At 27.0% G+C, this 22,148-nt stretch overlaps 2 protein-coding genes across 2 annotated transcripts; both read right to left on the bottom strand.

Moving 5' to 3' along the window:
* LOC109351250 (inorganic pyrophosphatase 2-like) lies at nucleotides 11,644-13,837 on the bottom strand. The gene is made up of 4 exons (XM_019592657.1): nucleotides 13,643-13,837; nucleotides 13,371-13,492; nucleotides 12,628-12,829; nucleotides 11,644-12,015 (listed from the first exon to the last, which is right to left on the bottom strand). The coding sequence occupies exons 1-4, from the start codon at nucleotides 13,778-13,780 to the stop codon at nucleotides 11,650-11,652; spliced, it is 828 nt and encodes a 275-aa protein (XP_019448202.1). The 5' UTR covers nucleotides 13,781-13,837; the 3' UTR covers nucleotides 11,644-11,649.
* On the bottom strand, nucleotides 19,482-21,157 carry LOC109351251 (inorganic pyrophosphatase 1-like). The gene is made up of 4 exons (XM_019592658.1): nucleotides 20,907-21,157; nucleotides 20,689-20,810; nucleotides 20,388-20,589; nucleotides 19,482-19,943 (listed from the first exon to the last, which is right to left on the bottom strand). Exons 1-4 carry the CDS (start codon nucleotides 21,042-21,044, stop codon nucleotides 19,599-19,601), a joined length of 807 nt encoding a protein of 268 aa, XP_019448203.1. The 5' UTR covers nucleotides 21,045-21,157; the 3' UTR covers nucleotides 19,482-19,598.

Here is a 22,148-nt window from a genome sequence, read left to right as displayed (position 1 = left end):
AAAACATTTGGAAAGAAACGTGTTTATGTTTTTTTGTTCTATTATTTATAACTAAATTTTAATTTATGGTTAATATTTTATTAATTGTCTTTGTATACATATGTATTCATATAAGTATTTCTCTTAATGTTTTCATGGTGTCCTGTTAATTCCATTTTAGATTGTTTTAATTATTAAATAAAATGTTATTTCCAGAATATATGATTTTTAATTCTAAATTTTTTATATTCTTCAGATTTTAAAAATTCATTGAACTGATAGGTTTTGATTTTTAAAAATAAGATGGCTAATACATATAATTTTAGAAAGTATTAAATGATAAAATCTTACGAAAAATAATAACATATTGTTGCAAGGGAGCAAAATTTGCATGTTTGAATGTATCAGATAAACACAAATAATACTAATTTTAGAGTAAATTATACCTATATCTCATGAGTTTTAGCAAAATTATACAAACCATCATTACTTTTCTACACTTACATAGACCTCCTAATTTTTATACTTTCATTACACTAGTCACCCCTGCATGAGAAATAAGTGTATTTTTTAAACAAAAATGTGATAAATGCAATTAAGTTAAACAAAATATGGTATATTATGGAGACCTGTCCAAATAATATATGAGTCGATACCTCTTTATTATTTTTGGTTCATTATTACGATATAGTATAAGAACAATTTAAACAATAGATTTTTAGAATTGTTGATGCATTTTAACAAAAATAATAAAGATACATTAATTTGTATATTATTTGGATTTTTCCTCACAATATACCATGTTTTGTTTAACATAATTGCATTTATCATTGTTTAAAATATTACACTTATTTATCATGCCGGATGGTCAGTGTGTAATGAAAGTATAAAACTAGGGGAGGTTTGTATAGGTGTATAAAGTAAGAAATTATTTGTATAATTTCACTAAAACTCGGAGAATGTCAGTGTAATTGACTCTAAATTTTATTAACATGATTATAATAAGGGTTCCATTATTTTTTACTGTAATAAACTATTCTTATTTGTATGGGGAAAATAAAAAAAGTTGTGTTCATAATGACAGAGACTATGGTTACTTGTTGGTAAAAGGATGTCTCTTTGGCACTGGCATGGTTAGAGAATCGAGCTAACAGTTCTCTATTACTCCTATCATATGGTTTTAAAAACTACAAATAATTAATTATTGCCCTACCTATTTTATATTTTTATATTTTAAAATGTGTAATTAAACTGTTCTCTAACGTGGGAAACGAGTCAAGCATGGTAAAGCCCTAAAAGTCTAGAACATGCAAGAATATGAATAGCACCTCCCTTGAGAATATTTTTTGTACTATTAGGGATATCTGATTGCCTTAAGAGTAAAAAAATTAATCTCTTTTGAGTTATGTAGTTGTTTCATTTTATAAGTGTGACTCTTAGAAATTGATTTTTTAAGTTTTTGGCCATTCTAATAATTTAGTGTGACCTTATATAATTAAATCAATATCACTTAGTAAATAGTATACTAATTTTTTTATCAGTGTGGTTATTTTATATTATAAATTAAAGAAATTATTGATTTTTTAATAAAATCATTATTATTATTCTTCTTCTTAGTATTTTTTTTATAATATTCCTAATTTATTTTCTCACTTATTTCATTATAATTTCCATTTTCCTAAAAGTTATTAACATCTTAATCATGAGTACGATTGGATTAAAATAATAACATTGTTTTCTGAAAATAAGTGCTACAATTACTCTGAGTTGGTGCATTTATGGTCGTTGTTAGAACTCATGGGATCCATGTCAGTTGCATGCGTGAGATTGGTGATTTATTAGTCTTTTAAGTTTTATGTTTTTTTGTTGATATTTTCGAAATCTAACATATTTGCATTATTACTCATTTTTTACTTCGTATTTATCCATTTTTTTTAAATATAGAGGATATATAATAGTGTTTTGATTTCATTCAAATTGTTTCATTAAATAAAATATATCTTGGTAACAAATTCAATTATTGTATATATAACTTTCAATAAAGTGTTATAAATAGGAGTATAAGTGTATAACTGTATAAGACCCAATAAAATCTTATAAATAGTCAAGTTTTTTGAAAATAATGCTAACTATCTAAAACTATAATGAAGCTGGACAAACCTTTTTATGTACATATTACACATAATTTGAATATATACACTCACTGATTTTTTTTTGTTTACTATTATTAATCTATACCACAAAAATAATTATAAGAAGTATCGAGTCACAAACAATTTTGTTTTATATTAATTTGGGCACCCCACCATGCTTATTAAAATAAAATAATATGTACATAGCACACACCTCAAAGATGGACCGCGATCAGATTTGAAATAGAAACTTAAAAATATTATAATGCACATCCGAAATATTATATGTTTTGCATTTTAAATAAAATTTAAAAAAAATAAGTTATATAACTAATATGTAATATTATACTAACAAATACTAAAATTAAATATATCTATATATGTATCAAAGAGACAAATGACCTCAATTTGAAAAATATTTTTTAATTAAACGGTCTGCCCGATGAATGTTGTAAGAATGTGTTCAGAATATAATAAAGAGGAACTGTAAATTAATTTATTCGGTTTTCCCTTTATTAAGTTCGCCATTTCCCACTATAAAATAATAATGTTTGCTTATTTTAACAATATTGCAGCGATATAATTAAATTCATCGTGAAAACATTCAGAAATCTAGCAACCAATGGTTGATTTAAGTAATATATTTATTTGTCTTTAAACAAGATATATGTTTAAATCTTATGAATAAATTCAAACGTAAGAAAGCAAGCTCAATTATATTTTAAATATTTCATTTCCTTCATTTTTTAATTTTCTCTTAAGGTTGTTACATGTAAGAATCATAACGAAATTTATGTAAATACTTCTATTTTTAATTTCCTTTCTCTCTCTTGATTACAATTATATTATTATATTTACCCATTATTTATCCTATTAATTACAAATAAAGTTATAAAAATGATGATTACCACTATCTTGATTTTTTTAAAACATATAAAAGGGAATAAAGTTTTATCTCAAGGAAAACAATTAAAAAGAGGTGGATGGAGTTAAAAGATAGACATGGCTAAAAATAAATAAATATACGTGAACCTTCCAACATAGAGAAAGTCTTTACTTGAAAATTGAAATCTCACTTTTAAATAATTTATTTTTACAAAATCCAAAAATCATGAATTCTTTAATGTGGATGACAAGTTGGTGCAGATTTTGATAGTATTTGTTGGTCATTTAATGCTGTTTGGGCCTTGCTTGCCCCAAAAGATACTGTCTACAGGCAACAGCAGCCGATATTTTTTTAGTTTATTACACATATCTTGTAGTAGAGACAATCATATTCGAGCTGAGAATATCTACAGATATTTGGAGCTAACTCTCTCAGCAAATATTTTTTCCATTCACAAAACTGGAATCCAAAACCTTAGTTTAAGAGGAATCAAACATGTACCACTTGAAACAACATCTTAGTAACAACAACAAACATGACGATAATAATGTCTCATACATAAAAAAGTTACTCATTTTCTCATATTTCAATACTTGAAAGTCTAATATTCCTAAAAGATGTCAAAGAAAAAAAATGTATCTATTGAATGAATTTTGTAAATTGTTATTATATCATGTATTATTCATACTTAATTATAACTACTTTTAGAATAAAAATAATTCAAATAACTAATGAATGTTATAACCACCGCATATAAATTTTAATAGTAATTTAGTATAGAAACTACCAATATTATCTCTTACTATTTTTGGTGAAAAACTAATTCATCTTGTGATATATAATTACCGATGTAACTAGTGTAGCTCATGAAGATCAAACTTTTAACATTTTAGTTATAAAAATTTAGTTAGGTCTTAGGCCACTGATGACATTCATCTATAGACAGTTACTCTATTTCTTCTTTAAATTGCTGGTGTTGAAAGCTAAGAGATAAATAGTTCGTTTATCTTTGGTATTAATAATGGGTGTTTAGATGTAAATTGAAGTACTCTCATCTGTAACATATATTTTGATATTTTAATCTTGTTATTCGAAAAAAAATTCATATTTAAAAAATTCATATATAGTTATAATTTATTTTTCAATTATAATTTTATTTATTACTTCTGTTTTTACCTTTCTTTCTTTCTAATTTAGTTTCTAGTATGCATTAAATGAGATTATTATAGATTATAGTGAAATTGTATCAATTTTTTATATCAATTAATAATTTTTTAAATCATGACCACAACCTTAAACATAGAAAAAAATATGAAACGAAATAGTAACTTACTTTTTGATTATTTGTAATGGTTTTCTTAATTATTATTTTAACCGTTAAAGAATTATTCAGTAATATTATATATGAATAAATTTTTAGAAAATTTCCCTTTATTTACTTACTTATTTAAGAACTCATTAATAACTGGTTTTCTAATATACTCTTAGCATTAATAATCAATTTTGTAGTAAGAGAAATTCTGAGCAGAATAATATGTAAACTTCTTAAGGCATTAAGTATAACACTCTTTGTAGTGAAAATTTGGCCTTTTTGTGAGCATCGTTTTTAGAAAATAAATTAGAACACTTGTTACATGACAAATTAGGTGGTGGTGTTGTGGGAATATGTTAGGTGAAATAGAAATAGGGTACTATAGTGGAATATGCTAATAATCTTCATAACTAAGGTCATTTTCATTTACAACGTGTAACGTGTCCTACATGTATAATGCATGTTTTCTTCTCTAATTTTATACATGCCTAAATAATGGCCCTTAAGTCTTAGGGAGACACGACTACATTATGACTTGAATGTTAAATTGTAAAATCATTTTCATATATAGAAATGTCATGTGCATTTTATATCTAACTCATTAAATGTGTGTGGGCTTCGAAATGTAAAAGCAAACATAGATATTTATGTTCCATGAAAGGGAAAGGATGGCCTTAATCATGGATTAATTAATTGCATATATGATTCAACATGCATAAAGAATAACTATAGAGTTTTTTATTACATGGCTTTTATTGAGTCATATTCAAAGTTAACTAGTTTGAGGACTCAAATCTCTAGAAGCACTTCTATTACAGTTATAATCTTAGCCGTTCAGAAGATCCCATTATCGTGACATCAATTTAGGTACATGTATTAATGTGATAATGATCTGTTGTCCTAAACTGTGTATTAAATTAATGAAAATATATAATGTTAATAAAAAATAAATATTTATTATTTTTTTCTTTTTCTTATATTGTCTTTCGTTTGAAACATACTATATTTTAAGAAAAAAAATCCGTGATAATACTTATGATCATGATTTTTTTAATTCTTAAATTCAGAGTTATAGATGTTAACAGTACCATCAATAACAGAGGAGTACATCTTCATCCATAGCTACTAAATTATTACAACTTGAAAGCTACAGTTTTATTTTATTAAAGAACATTCTATAGTAGATCATATTTCATGGGTATAACAAATGTGTTGGTCTAGTGGTGTAACAATCTACTAGGTGTCTATGATAATTAAAAGATGAAGGTTTGATACATAAAATTAATATTTGTTGGGATGAACAACTACACCTCTTAAAAGATTAGTTTTTACCAAAAAAATGAAGAAATACACTTAGTACTTACTAGTATCAACAAAATATTTTATGGTATGTTTGCATCAAAAAATATTATATGGTTATACTTTGTTTTTCTTTCTCGATTGGTCAATACTTAGAAAGGGACATAGAAAAAGAAGGTGGAAGCGTGGGGTAAGAGCAGGACTATCCGTGACATCTAATATGTCCTGCTGTGAGCAAAAAACCAAATGCAAATGCAGTGCCCCTAATCCCTACAATTGCACTAGACAGCATAAATGATTATTCCTAATAATGTCAAAAAACCACTATAACAATATTTAAGTTCTTCATAAATATCAACATTGATATCAATATACTTATTAAATTGTTATATTCAGTGTAAAAATGATATAGGAAAGTAGCATGATTTAATAACTTTTCATAATAAAATAACAAATAGATAAGTATCTAAAAGGGACAAAGATCATCTATTCCAACAATGTCTTATTCCATGTCTTGGACCAATCACATATTCACACATGAATAAAATAATATTTTTAAAACCAAAAAGTAATATTCTAATTAATTCGAAAAGAGAATGAGACACTATTGGGAGTAGATGATCTATAACCCTATAATAAACGAGGATCCTTTTCGGTCAAGTACTGAACAGGAGTTCAACTCGTATCAAAACTCTCTAAAACGTATGCTCTTTTAGTGAGGTCTATAGACCAATCATATTCTCACAATTAGTTTGAAATAAATTTATTTAATTTTAAATCATTAATACATTATCAATAATAAAAGTTTGTTTTAAATTATTGGTTATTAATCATATAATAATTTATAAGAACATGGTACTCTCTTGAGAGTGGAGTTATTGTATTTTTTCTTTTATTTCTAATGATAAAATATTATTTCATTATAAATAAAAGAATAAAATATCACATTATATTATTTTTATTTTATTTTTTGTCGTACTTACTTCTCCCGATCCGGAGATTATACTTACACAATTTAAGGAAGCACTTACGTAGTATTACAAGCCCTCATGGTGGGCTCATTGGAATTTGTGCCCACATGCAATTTCTGTCATGTAAGTTGCCTAAGGTACATCCCATGTTATACCATGTTCTCTGAAATGATGAGGGCTGGGTCACCCTCTACTAGAGGGAGGGCCTTTATTGCTAGCTCTCCCACCATTAATATTGGTTTGAGTCTCTCACAATTCTGACCTTAATGCTACTTCATCATTTTTCATATTTCTTATTCAAAATGAAACAAATATACCAAGTATTATTTCTTATTCAAAATGTCATGTGAACTTCACCTAATTATGTGTTTAATATAGTCTTCTACATTTTTAGAATCTCCCTTTGAAATGGCATGTTGATTCCTGTTATTTCAACATTAATTTTTTGATATTGGATATATTAATCCTCATTCCTACTACCTTTATCTTTTTCTATATACATTTTGTTAAAATATGTTCACAAAACATTAATCATGCCATTATATCCATGACATGTTATAAGCACTTTGAATGAATAATTTTCTTCTCTTAAAACTGCACATTGAGAGTTTCTTACCTCATGCCTCACTGGTCAATTCTTTTGGTGTTTTTTGTTCTTGATGTTGGAGTTAATAAATAAAAAAACCTTGTTTGTTTCTTATGATTATAAGTTATGATTACAACCCATTATGACATCTATATATGGTAGTTTTTTTTCCCTTCTCTTTTTTTTTTTTGTTTATTTTTTCCTATCCTTCTCTTCTTATCATATAATCAATTTGATATTTTGGACATCTCATTCCTCTTTTATGTATTGTTGAGTTTTATGTATACTCTAATACTTCAATTATATTACTCTGAACAAATACAAACACATGTAATATGTTTTTTTGACATTTGTCCCTAAGGCAAACTAATTTTCTTCATTATTCCCCCATTATTTTATGGTAGCATTTATTTATCTCATTCTCATGTGATGGTTTGGCCTATTTCTCAAGTGGAATAAGGTTTGATGGGTGATGAGCACGTGGGTAAGTGGGAGAGGGAAAGGGAGAAAATGTGGAAGAAAATGAAATAAATGAGAGGAGAAATATGTTTTTTTTTTTTGTATAACCAAACCGTTCACCTTATGGATTATGAACTAATCATTTTCAGGTTATATGATTATTCATTCCAACAAATGTCAAACACGTGAATCAAATCTTCGACCTTTAGATAAATCTGAGGATCTAGCAAAATATTATACTAATAGATTAACGTTTTGTTAATGAGAGAAATATAGTTTTGGGCGGCAGGTAGTTTTAGAAAGTTTACAAAAAATGGCTATGAAACAAGTATTGTGACTGGGAATATAAAATGCCCAAACAAAGGAACCCAACTCATATTTAATAGCCCACTCCAACTCAACTAGGTGTAGTGTTAACCATTCACCAAAGCCCAGTGTAGGATTTCAACAATATTCATATTTATTAACTAATCTTTTTTAAGATGCATGATTGTCATTTATAATAAGTGTTGCTCACATGAATTGAACACCTCACCTTTTAGTTATTATGGAAATCTAATAGATCTTATACTACTAGACCGACACTTTGTTAATTAATAAGTCTGATTTGAATTAATAAAAGATCCACATACTTTCACCTAAAAAAAAGCTTACATAATGTTTTCAATTTACTTATCCAAAAAATAAAGAACTAATTGTGATGCACGCTACTGTTAAGATTTTACATGACCAACCTATCATTCTATTACTAAATCATTTGATGGCTTTTATTGTGGTCAACAATGCATACCAGATATATAGTGATATGATCACTTGTACAATTAAAAAGTGACATCCTTTAAAATAATATTTATCCATGAATATATAATTAATATGTAACCATAATAATAAAATTCAAACTCGTGGATTTTAACTTGACTCCATTCTCATAGGAAAAACCTACTTTGATGAGTTTGGAGAAAATCCAAACTCATTACAAAAGTGGAGACAAGATGGGTTTGAGATTGCCACTAATAATTTTGATTATAGTATAACCATTAAAATAATGAAGTTAAACTTTCAATATTTGATTAGAAGATTTTTATTAAATATTAAATATTCTTTATGTTTATGTTTATATGTTATATGAGTTGGAAGTACTAAATATAATTTGAAACACCGAGAGAAAAATGAGAGATTGAGTTATTTGTGGGTTCCCCAAACCAGACGGGAATGGGGTTGAGATTCACAAAAGTCACCATTGTCCCCTTCTCATGCTCTTAATATTATTTGATAATTCATTTGTTAGTGAATTTTTTATTGGAAATTTTTTGTGATGAGGAGAGTAGAGAGAAATTTGTACAATTATCAAAATTAAATCCATATATGTTCACATTTCATCACTTACTAACTAAGTTAAAAAAAACATACTTCATATCTTAGTCATGTCATACATTCTATGAAAATCTAATAATTCACGTGACTTAAATTAGTTAATAAATCTACTAAATCATTAAATTTTTATAGAATGAATTACTAAGATATGAAATACGTTTTTTATATTTTATGTCTATTGAGAAGTATTCAAGATTCTTTCATCAATAATTACATGCTGGATTGATAATACCTTGTCCATCTTTTAAAATTGCCTCCCTCGATATTGATAGGAAGGGCTGAGAATGTGAAATTATATTGATTTTATGATTTTATATTTATTATTTAAAATTTATACCCTAGCAATTTGTTGATAATCACTTTTTTTGAACAATGATTATAGTGCTTTCCTTGCTTATTGCATTTTCTTTTTATTAAGTGAGATCCAACCACGTCTCCATTGGCAAAAAAGTGATATAAAAAGGTGGTTTAGTGCATGGCACACTAATATGTTTGCATGGAGACACATAGCTTTTCCTAATCCTCGATCATTAATTGATCTACTTTCAACAACTCAACCAATGCAATTATATTTACAAGAAGACAAATCAATTATCAATGCTGTAATGGATATTAGACGAGGCATGAATGGACAGGGTGATGGGGAAAGTAAGATTCATTTTTTTAATTCAATGAATTCACCACAATCTTGACCATTTAAGGACTTAAAAGTATATATATATATATATATATTATATCGAATACGAACAAAACATTAGTTTAGTGGTGTAAATGTGTAATTAAGGCCCCACTAGATCCCAAGGTTAAGAATTCGATTCCTGGAAGCGATATTTGTTATATGAAATTTATGAACCGTGTTTAAAAGTGATTAATTCCTTATTTAAAAAGGTGAGGGGATATCTTTAGTAGTACCAAAAAAATGTATATGGAAATTTTGGTGTGGAAATAATATGATTATTGGATATAACAGGGATTTCCAAACTCTAAGGATCACTATATCATTTTGATGGGTTGTATCTCATTATGTTTTGCTTAGTCTTTCACGGTGTATATTTTTTTTAATAATTATGTAGAAGTAATAGAAGTTCTGACTTAAATGGTTAACCGTTTTTAATGTTATATTAATATTTTTAATCATATATATTATATACTTTAGTTTAAGTTTTATCTAATGTTTTTATTCTATCATTTATTTATTTATGCACCGTGTTTAAATTTCTACATTTTATAAAATTGACCCAATACTATGATTTTTTTAATGAGAAATCCAATATACTAGATCATGATGAAGTTGGGTAGAGTTCAGTTCCAATAAATAACTTTATCAAACTATTAATTGATATTGGTTTAAGCTACATTCGTCCAATCTATCATACCCAAGAACTCTAACATGGGGCATGTTGCTGTACGGTCTGCCTCCAAAATTTACTATATTTTTAATTATGAACGTAACATTTATGTACCGTTAGTGAAGAAACAGTAATAAAAAATATGAATGATATATAATACAGTAACGATGATTGTATATTACATACATTTTTTTTCTCTATTTGTGGCTTAAATTATTATAGAGCTTCACATAATTAATGGCTTTATGGCAAAGCTTGGATATACGTCACTGCAAAAGTTCTCGCGGTGGTCCATCCCATTCATTCTGGCACCAGATGCTAATGTTTCTATGAGGCTGGTTTAGTTTGTTAATAATGAGAACACTTAATAATTAAAGTAATGAGAATGAGCAATTAATCATTGTGGATTTGTGTGTGTAACAAAGTATACAATGTCCTAATAGGAGTAGCATGATCATGATCAAGTGGTAGGGTAAAAGTTAATACATCAACTGAGAATGGGACAATACTTTTAGATGAGTGCACCAATTTTATGAAATGTTATTTCATTTCTTTTTGAAATGTCTTAAAAGTGATAATATTCTTTTTCTCACCATGTACTTTTTATAGACAAATTTTACAAGGGAGGAGAAAGGTGAAATTGTACAACAATTTATGTTTAATATCAAGGTGTGATTTACTTTTCTTACCATCTATTGATATTGTACAACAATTTATTTTCATTTTTTCTCTACCCTTTGCTAATTGGTGTAATGACCCAATTACTTGTATTTCTATATCGTCTAAAAAATTAATTTATGATCTTTCTCTTATATTGAGTTAGCACCCTTTATGCTTCTTTTTAATACATTTTCGCTTAACAAAAAAAATATATGTACATTTCTAGTAAAATATTTCTTATAACAAAATCCTTGTTAAACAATATTTTTGGTACTACTAAAAGTATCCTTGATCTTTTTGGAGTTTGTAACCACCTCTCCTAACAAGTGTCACTAATAATAATTAAACCCTTAGTGTTGTTAAATAATCTAATTTTCAAAGTCCAAACACATTCTTAACGTTTTAGCTACTTCATTAGACATCAAAAGAACATATTATTTGACAAATAAAATGCAGAGCAAGTCTTACACTTATTAAATATATATATATATGTTTATTCTTTATCATCAATAACCAAGTCACATCATAGTTTATTTTTTGCAAAACCAACAACAAAAGAAAGATACATAAGTTAACAAGCCACTAGAAACAAAATAACATAAATGCCACATAGGGTTCATCTTCTCCAATCTTAGCTATTAGTTAATGAGGAACTGAGAGGACTTTAGGGAAATTTTTATGAGCATCAAGTGAAATTTGCTCCAACATGCAATCAACTGAGATTTTTGGTCTAATTATGTTGTTTTCTTCACCAATAGTTTTGTTAATAATGTGTAGCAAAATATTCTTAAGTTCTTCTCCATTTCCCCATGCATGCACCTCAGGTTTTATGCCATTAGAATTTTTAGATACTAAATCACACAAGGCAAAGTTGATTCTAGGCATCAAATAATCATTATCTTTGAGCTTCAAACTTGGACAAAAATCTCCACTTCCATCTCCAAGGTAGATAAATTTCTTCTTTCCTGCCCCATCAAGTAAATTTTGAATCCTTTCTATGATCAATCCCTGTATGGTAATAGAGAGCCAAAAGAAAAAGGTCAATATAGTAGAGAAAATATTTAAAAAGAAGAACTTTTGCTAGCAATATTGATAAAACTTAATTATTAATTTTTATTTGCAAGTGTAGTTCTTTTCTGGAAAGTAGAAACTGTTATGGTACATGGTTCATGAAACAAATTTAATGCTGCCTTTATCTTGTAAGGGTCCTTTATATTATGACAGACCAGAGAAATGGAACATGATGTGTAGTCAATCATAAAGATAGTGCTAATTAAGTTCAATATCCTAAAGAAAAAGATTATAATATTTATATATTATATTTATCCATCATTCACATATATTATATATTATTTTATTTAAGAGTCAATGATGATCATATATGAATGGTAGATAATGTAATGACAATATAAAAAACTCTTATACTATTAGAAAATACATATTTTTCTCAAAGAAAAGTTGACCTAAGTTTATGTTCATTACTCAAGCATCAACAAAAGATAGAAGCAGTAAAATAAAGATTCATAGTTCTAAAAGTGCATAATGTGAATTTCTGTAGATAACTACAAAACTAGGATATAATTATTTGGGCATAAGTAAATGGGTTTTGGAGCTATTTGCCTTGCACATGTTTGGTGGACAAAGATTGCATCCATGAGAAGAATTTAGATAATCATGGTAGGGACAAATTTTGAGCCTCCCTTCTTCAGTAACATAACTGTGGTTTGCAGTGATCTCTGAGAAACAATTCCACACACCATGATGCTTCAAAATTGTTTCAATGAAGAAAATATTTGCATCACTCACAATCTTAAGCTCACACCTGAATAAAATTCCATCTTATGCATTAGTATATTTTTCATGGAGACAAAAAGTACAAGGACAAATGTTAATTATGCTATCATAAGATTCAAATCCTATGCCCTTTTTGCTGCCTCTAATTGATTATTCATAATTAAGTTATCAGTATATAATAATTAAGAAAAAAAAAGTAATTGCCACATAATTTTTTTTTAGTAAGTTATCATCATTCTATTAGCAAGACAAGAAATGTGTTCAGAGAATTTAATTTCAATGTAGTTAAGTTTGTTAGGAGGAAAAATGAAAGAAGCTTATCATCAATGAAATTTCTTAATGTGAGAATATGACCATTAACTTTCTAGTTCTTTCTCCTTAGAACATCTTACATAGAACAAAGGAAGAGTGTAAGAGTTGGTTGTGAGCTTAGTTCTGGAGGGAAAAAAAGAGAAATAGAGGATTCCAGGACCATCTCATAAATGTATTTTAGGGCTCTCGAGCATTCCAGTTCTATTTATTTCCCTCCAAAATTTAACTCATAAATAAATCTTAAGAATAAGAGTTACCCAAGGGAATATGCTGCCTCAATGGCAGGGACAATGCAGGGATGTATTGGAGTTCGGTGCAAAACTTGTACAATGTCTTCAATGGTTTTTCCTTGTGAATGAAGTTCACTCATCATCTTATCCTGAAAAAATATATAGGATAAGAAAATAAAATTATTTTCCTAACAGGAAATAAATAAATAAATAAATATATATATATATATATATATATATATTTAAATATAAAGAAACATTGTATATGAAGCAAGAAAATCAAGGAAGGGAAAGAAAACCATGAGAGGATTCCAAAGCATAGTAGGAAGAAGCTTATAGAACTTTTCAGTTAAACCAAATTCATCAAGTACCCAGTTATCACTATCACATTCAATGATTGTTGAGTCAAAGTCAAAAACCACTATAATTGAAGTCATTTTTTTTGGAGAAAATATTTATGTGTATGAGTGTTTGCCTAAGTGGGTAATGTATGTGAATGTGATTATTATCAGACCGATAACAGGTATTTATAAGCACGGGACCTTTACAAATTTTTTATTTTATTTTATTTTAATGAGCGGGAACTTTAGATTATTAGCCTAAAGTGCCATTGCCTGTTCATGAAATGACGTAGGGACATTTAGATTCCAAGGAATATTACAAAGTTAATTTTAAATTTAAATGATTCTTATATAATATACACTCATTTTATCGTACTTTAACCATTAATAACTCAAATAAATAAAATTATAATCATACATTATAAAAATTTGTTTAAATAATCAAATATTATCTCCAAAATGTTTTGCAGGTTTAATTCAGAGAAATGATAAAATAAAAAAAACTAAGTTTCCAAATGAAATTTGAACAGAACCTATATGCTGAGCGCATGAATTGAAGAATTAAAAAGTTTAACCTTTGTAACTCATATGATAGGTGCACCTAATTGTGCTCAGCACAATAGGTGGTGCATCCAACATGGAAATTGTGCCAAACACGTACTTTGAACTAATTGACAAAAATATCATCCTCCATCACAGGGAATTTTTTATATTTTAACACTAAAAATATAGTGGCGACTCCATATCAGCCATACATTTGATGCTCAGCCAAAAATAGGGACATGAGAACAAATCAAATATGTCATGTAAATTCACAAATGAGTACGAACAACAACTACGTACTAATTCATAATCCAGTCCCAAAAGAGACAGAGACAATTTTTAACATAAAATTAAGAGATTACCATAAGAAATTATACGAAGAGAAAAATAAGAGTTTGAAGTTTGTAAGTAGGGATGAGAGTCATGAAGAGTATTACGGAGGTTTTTCTATATATTTACTACTTTAGCTTTTATTTCCATCTACTTAATTTTCAGGGTCAGTATAAAAAATATAGAATTTCATAGCTAAGTTATTTTAGAAAGAAAAAAGCTATAGCATCACTTTAGTATAATCCTGTAGAAATATATGGATAAGAAAGTAAGAAAGAATTTAAAAAACCTTTGAGAATAGCCAAATTTAATATATGGATCTCATTAATGAAAAAGACATGTACCCAAAGTCAATATGATTAACATTATTGATGCTATTATTTGTTTCATGGAATCCCATAAAAATCTCTCTTTAGAAGATACAAACTATAAAAAATAACATAGTTTCTTCAAATATATTAATTAGAAGTTTGTTTTAAGGACTAGTTAACTCTTATAAAGTAAAAATCACATAGAAAAATCTTATAATAATAATTTTTGTATACGACGATAATTTTTTTTAATACATGATGAAAACTAAAAAAAAGAAGGAAAAACAAAAACAAAGAAACTAAATCATGTCACTACAATCCAGTTGAAGAATGCCTAAGACCTAAAAAGGAGGTTTGTCATAGAGAATACAATTAGTATTTAATCATTGTTAAAGCAACTGTTATAATAAATAGTTTGTCTGGGCTGGTTCAAATATTGGTATTCTATAACAACTATACTTGTCATGTAATTATATTAGTCAAAAAATGACCAAAACCGTTGAAAACTAGTCATATTGCTAATTCTCAGTTGACCGTATTAGTCATATTGACTGGTTTTATTTAATTTTTTTAATGAAAATGACCTATTTTTACCAAAATATTGGTATGGAGGATCAAATATACAACTATTATAGTTCCAAAACACGGTATATCATCAAGTGATATATTTTTATTTTAACAAATTGTACAAATAAAAGTAGTTACTGTCTTCTTTATTAATTTTTCAATAATAATGTTAAAATAAAATATATGTATTTCTAATTTTACCTGTATGCAGTTTAATTAATGAATCATCAATTAATCTGTTATACCACTATAACATTATCGTTACCAATTCAACAATCAGTATGATATTAATAACACTACTTAAAGGTGCCATTTTATGTACTAACATGTTCGGCCATAAAAAGCATTCCTAAAATATATGATGGTAATGAATAAGGTAAAACATAAAAGTTATTTTATTGTGCTAGACTAGATTTTGATGATAATATATTTATTTAAATCTTACTTTATTGTACTATAATGAAGGTTAGAAATAAAAAATATACGTATAATATGCATATTTATCAAATTCTGGGTCCCATTGCCACCATTTTTTACCTCGTGGTGGCATTGGTTTTTGCAATAGAAAATGCGTCTTCATCATCTTCCACGTTGTATATTTTGTTTTCATCATAGTCAAACATATGACACTTGCATAAATTCAATTCTTTTAAACTAGGGCAATGCATGCCAAGTTTGTATAATTGTGGAAGCTTCTTTGCAACTTCATTCAAATTCAATCTATCTTCATTAATGAAAACACATTTGTGCCCAAGGCTTGTTATCCGACTTGAACTGTAAGAGCAATAAAAAGATTAGAGTAGGATAGATGTAAACATTAGGATAAAAAATGTATAAGATTCAATTAAACAAGTGTTCAAATACCAAAAAGGTGTTTTGTTCAGTGGTATAAGAACCTGCTAGATCATCAACATGATCAAAATGTCAATAGCTCGATTCATGAGAGCGATACTCATTGGAAGGAGCAACCACATGTCAAAAGGATTAATTCCGTAACGATAGTTTCAAATGTCTTTGATAGTACAAAAAAACAAGAAAATGGCTTTTGGTTATGCTTTTTATTAAATAAATGATTATATATAAAAAAACTTTGTATGAGAATCTAAAATCTATAATTAACTTCTACCACAAAAATTAAGAATGGGGAGACTTTGACAAATTTATTTTATCATATCAAATGACCACCAAATATACGTCATTTTTTAATAAAAAATCCAACAGTCTCCATTATCGGAGAGATGTTGAGATTATGACATATGGCAACAAAAAATCCAACAGTCTTAATTTCAACTCATTTTTTAATAAAATAAATTATAATTATTGATTCCCCTTAAAATTCAGTACTAAACTGTCTAGTGCTAGAGAGGAGTTGAGTTCCAATATGAGAGGGTCTTTACAAATGTTCCTTTGAGATAATATCAATAACACTAAGCTTTTTGAGTATTATTGTTGTTATGTCTCTTGGAAGTTCAACCCAGCTTGGCTTTCTCTTTGATTTTCTTTTCCGTTTTATCAACTCCGAAATACAATTAAAAAGAGAAAGAATAAATTTAGAAAAGTTCTCCATCAAGTTTGGAACAGAATTTGATTCATACATGATGTGTATTTATAAACAATAACCTAACCTTATCATTTTCCATTATATTAGCTTAGGTTTGTTTTACTTAATTAACTGGTTTTGAATTTGTAATTTTGAATAAGCACTCCATGAATTTAATAATACAAGTGTATTTTATATTGTAAATTTTTATACTGTGCATAAATTTTAAACTCTAGTAGGATAAAAGCTTTATCCCTTGTATTTCGGTATTGTTAAATTGCTCTTAATCTTAGCCTTAAAAAATAAATTAAATAAATGTAGATAAATGTTCTGTGCCTCTTGTTTTAGGATAAATATGCATTTCATTAGGATACAATATTACCATCTTATGTTATTCTCAAATAAAATTTGCTATACCAAAAAATATGACAAAAGTATGATGGTATATATATGAATTATTACCTGCTTTGATTTGTTGAAAGTGTAATTGTTGGAAGTGTTTGATTTTAAACTAACTCAACTCCTAAAAAATAAAATTCAGATTGTAAGAGATAATATATCCCTTCTATATTCTCAATATAAATATAAGCATTTCTCTATGCACCATATTTTGTGGGATTATGCTTATAAATACTATATAAAATTATAAGATCCTTTTTAACGATATTGATGTTTATTATGTTTAAATATTTGAATATTTGAATGTTCTTACGTCTAATATTACTATAACTTTAGAATAATTATGTTTTATTTTAAATTAATACTCATTATGGTTTATATTATTGATGTGCTGTTTTTAATATTTTAAATCATACAATCGCAAATATGCATGTTTAAAATTAAAATTAATTTCAATAATTTTAACAAATCAATATTTACATGTGCAATTTTAATAGTTGAAAATTATTAATATTCTTTTTACCTTAGGTATCCTATTGGTACTCTTCCTTTTACAGTGACCTTTCTTATTATTATTTACGTTATTTTTTACATTCGTATTACTGTTGTTACTGTTCTTTAATAGTTGAAGACTTGAAGGTGATTATCAAAATAATGATATCTTATATTAATTAGAAATAAATTTGATAACATAATTTTAAAAGTTTGTAATTGAATTTTGCTTTTGGTGTTGCAAATTGAGAAGAAAGATATAATGCCGAATTACAAATAGTAAATTTTTATTTACTCTCTTCATCTTATCAGATTACTTCATTGCTTATATTTAATGAATTAAATATCTATTATACACTATCTAATTATAAATATAATTAATAATTTATTCAAAAGATGTGCATCGATACCTAAATTAAATAAATAATACTCATTAATAACATTTTTCTAATCTAACTTAGAACCAAAATCAAATTTACCTCGTATTTTTAATAACTCGGTTATATGAGTCAATGATAAATTTGAAAACTCTAATGAGAAAATTTCTTGCAATCACTATCCTTTTCATATAGCTATAAATTACAATTCAAAAACTATTTTTAGTTTCAAAATATTTAGAGCATTAAGGGATATGATGAAAATTATACCCTATACTATGATTACTATCAAGATGTAAATAATTATGAAATTAATATATTTGCATATATACTATAATTAATAAATATTATAACCATTGAAATGATATTTTTGCAATAAATTACCATTTGATAAAAATAATATGCCCACTTATTCCTTCAATTTCACCTTAGTAGTATAAACAATATAAATTTTAAAACTTGAAAACTCTTATTCTTTGAGTGAAATAATATATATATACATACACACGAAATATGTTAGAGGAATTAGCTACATTAAAGCATTTATTCCATTGTATAAGGAGTATATAAGTAATTAAACATTCGTAATTTTATATCCCAATTTTACCCTTACTACTATATTAATGCAAAAAATACGCATAAAAAGTATTCAAATAATTAAACGTATATAATTTTATTTATATACTTAAATAGTTGTAATTGAAACAATATAATATATTCAATTTTATAACATATACAATGCAAATAATATTGTAATAATTGGATGCAAAAAATGATTCAAGAGGTTGTATATGATTATTTTAGGTTATTTTTTAAATGGAGAATATATTATATTGTTTGTCATATTATCCATACTTTTGATACAATTTTTTAAATAAGAAAGATCAAATTTTTGAATAAGTTTCAAAATACAATCAAATTAGAGATTAAAGATTATTCTTTCCTATAAGATACCTCTTTTGTAATAATTTATATCATATAGACTCTACATTCAATCCCAAATATAGCCAAAATTATAATATCAAGTATAATTAAATATTCAAACAAAAATATAATATCATGTATACTTGATACAATAAAATGTAATATAATTCTATAAAATAAAATATATGAAAATTAAATAATCAATACTAAAAAATAAAAATGTGGTTCGACGTAAAGGGAAATATAACCCATTTATTAGCTTAGTCATTATATATGGCAAGATTTGGAGCAAACTAATTGGCTATTCCAAGATTGGAGAAAGTTCATTAGGAAATGTTAAAATTCATAAGTAAATAAGTAAGAAACTAAAACCTCTTTTTTGAGGTATATAATACTATATGTGCAAATATATTAAACTAAGCTTTTCATTCCTAAACCCTTAGGACTTGAGGAACATGAGCAGACACCGGTAGATTCTGAAGCTTGCAATCATTTGAAATGAGTTGAGCACTTCCATCCATTGAAATTTTGTTGATTAATTGCAACAAAACTCTTTCAAGATCTTCACCATCACTCCATTCATGAATTTCAGCCTTAACAAGCAAAGGGTCTTTGCATATTAAGTCCCAAACTGGAAAATTCTTCCTTGGCATCACAAAGTCTTTTTCTTTAAACCTTAAACTTGGGCAATAGTCACCAGCACCATCACCTAGATAGATGAATCTCTTGTTTTCTTCAGGTGATATTGAATTTTGGATTCTATCTATGATTAGACCCTGTAATAGTGAACATTGAATTAGGCAAAATATTAAAAAGAAGAAAGTTCTTAATCATTTTGTAGTACTTCATGTGATTAATTGACCATCATTTTTTGTCCTAATTTGTGTACATCATTATATTTTATGCCAAATCCAGTGGGCTCATATCAAAGACTTAACAATGGAAGAAGGTTTGATCGGTAAGTCAAAAAATTTATTTAAAGAAGGGCAAAATTCTTAATAAAAAATGGAGTAAATTCATGATAGGAACTAATTTAAACCATATTTGAAGCACCATTTTGAGTTATTTTTTATTTGAAGGATCAGATAAGTAAAGTCGAAAAACATGTGGGATAAATGAGTATGAATGAGTGGATTGACTTGAGGGAGAGCTTAACTTTTCTTTGATCAGCTTATGAATTAAAAGTAAGGGATGAATGAAATACATAAATAGATACACACCTTGCACATATTAGGAGGGCACAAACTGCATCCATGGGGACATTTGGTGAAGTCATGATAAGGCAAAATTCTTAACTTTCCTTCTTCATCAACATAGCCAGGGTTAGAGTTAATCTCTGAGAAGCATTCTCTTATTCGTAGGTGCTTCAAAATTGTCTCAATGAAGAACATGTTTGCATCACTTACAACCCTTAAGTCACAACTGAAAAAATCAAATGCCACCATAAATTTCTTTCACCAAAAAGTTAAATGAACAAAGTTTCAATTGGGAAATTAATAAAACAAGGAAAAGGATACATACCCTAAAGCATGGGCTGATTTTATTGCAGGAATCACTCTAGGGTGTATAGGAATCTTCTGAAGAACTTCAACAATGTCCTCAATTGTTTTCTCATTGGAATGAAGCTCCATCATCATCCTATCCTATAAAACAAAAAACCAAATCATTAAACAACATGCATATAACATAACTAAAAAAACAGAACACATAACAAAAAAACAGAACATAGGACAAATTACCATGAGAGTATTCCAAGGCATGGTTGGAAGGAGTTGATTGAACAAATCAGTGAAGCCCAAATCATCAACAACAAAGTTGTCACTGTCACAATCGATTATGGTTTTGTCAAAGTCGAAAACTACAACAATTCCAGCCATTGTTATAATGATAACACAATAGAAAATTTCAATGACCCAGAAGAATAAATCTCTTTCTCAATAATGGGTGTTAATCAAAATCGTGTCTTTGCTATGATTCTAAAACGAAGAGTTAAAAGGGTATATATAGTGAACGCTATGTGGTGAATTACTTGCAAAAACTTAACACAAAAAGGAACATTCCAATGGAATATTTCAATAATTTTAAATTATATTAAATCAGTTATTATTTTTTATTCGTAATGGAAATAATATTGAATTATAGCCGTTGGATGTGATTACTTGTAAGTTGATCTAAGAATCGTAAGGTAGATAGTGTTGATTAATTGATTAGGTTAGTTTAGGTCACAATCCACTAGAGATTAAAAAAGCGAATATTCCAAGGGATTTAAAATATCATGTGAAAAATCCAATTTTACCACTTTATATAAGAATATTCTGGGTATTGGTCTATCTCTTATTTAGTTATTTTTATTAATGTTTTGTTATATTCTTGAATTTTTGTGTTGATCATAAATTACTAATTATGCATGTGACGTTTATTCCACGTTTAATACTTTGGATTGGATGTCACGTGATAAATGAAAGTCCCATCTCAAATTGGATTCTGTTTTGTATTCCACTTCTTGTTTTTGGTGTTTTTCTAATTAAGATTAACATACATCAATTATCTAAACTAATTTTGGAGATCACGTGGCCACCACAATTCATAATGGTATTTATTTTTAATCCATTGGTATAACTTTTATCAATTGTTTTTAGAAACACCTTAGTAAGAAAGATATACGCGCAGACATAATAATAAATAAAATTTTAATTATATAATATAAATTTAAGTTTAGCTAAAATTTAGTTATAAATAATAACAACAAAAAATATAAATACATTTGTTCTAAATATGACGAGTTATCTATGTTTTTACACAAGTTTTTTTGTGAATAGATAATATTCTCATATGACATGACTTTGACAGCAAGATCTATAAGAAGCAAAAATATACATGTTGTTTTTTCAAGTGTTTATGATGCTTATTTAATAATAAAAAATATAATAGGTATAAGACTAAGCGTGTAAATGCTATTATATGAATTTTATATATATTTT

Source organism: Lupinus angustifolius, chromosome LG06 (assembly GCF_001865875.1).
Source record: "Lupinus angustifolius cultivar Tanjil chromosome LG06, LupAngTanjil_v1.0, whole genome shotgun sequence".
Classification (NCBI taxonomy): domain Eukaryota; kingdom Viridiplantae; phylum Streptophyta; class Magnoliopsida; order Fabales; family Fabaceae; genus Lupinus; species Lupinus angustifolius.
The sequence above is the reverse complement of the archived record's forward strand: the minus strand, read 5'-3'. Positions and strand labels throughout refer to the sequence as shown.

What these genes read in the sequence shown, in the direction of transcription:
- LOC109351250 (XM_019592657.1), bottom strand. Translation starts at nt 13,780, where the DNA reads ATGACTTCAATTATAGTGGTTTTTGACTTTGACTCAACAATCATTGAA. An exon ending in GAGGCAGCATATTCCCTTGG is followed by an intron (nt 12,830 to 13,370) that starts GTAACTCTTATT and finishes AATTTTATTCAG; the next exon opens with GTGTGAGCTTAAGATTGTGA. An exon ending in GTCCACCAAACATGTGCAAG is followed by an intron (nt 12,016 to 12,627) that starts GCAAATAGCTCC and finishes ATTACCATACAG; the next exon opens with GGATTGATCATAGAAAGGAT.
- LOC109351251 (XM_019592658.1), bottom strand. Translation starts at nt 21,044, where the DNA reads ATGGCTGGAATTGTTGTAGTTTTCGACTTTGACAAAACCATAATCGAT. An exon ending in TGCCTTGGAATACTCTCATG is followed by an intron (nt 20,811 to 20,906) that starts GTAATTTGTCCT and finishes TTTGTTTTATAG; the next exon opens with GATAGGATGATGATGGAGCT. An exon ending in AAATCAGCCCATGCTTTAGG is followed by an intron (nt 20,590 to 20,688) that starts GTATGTATCCTT and finishes TGATTTTTTCAG; the next exon opens with TTGTGACTTAAGGGTTGTAA.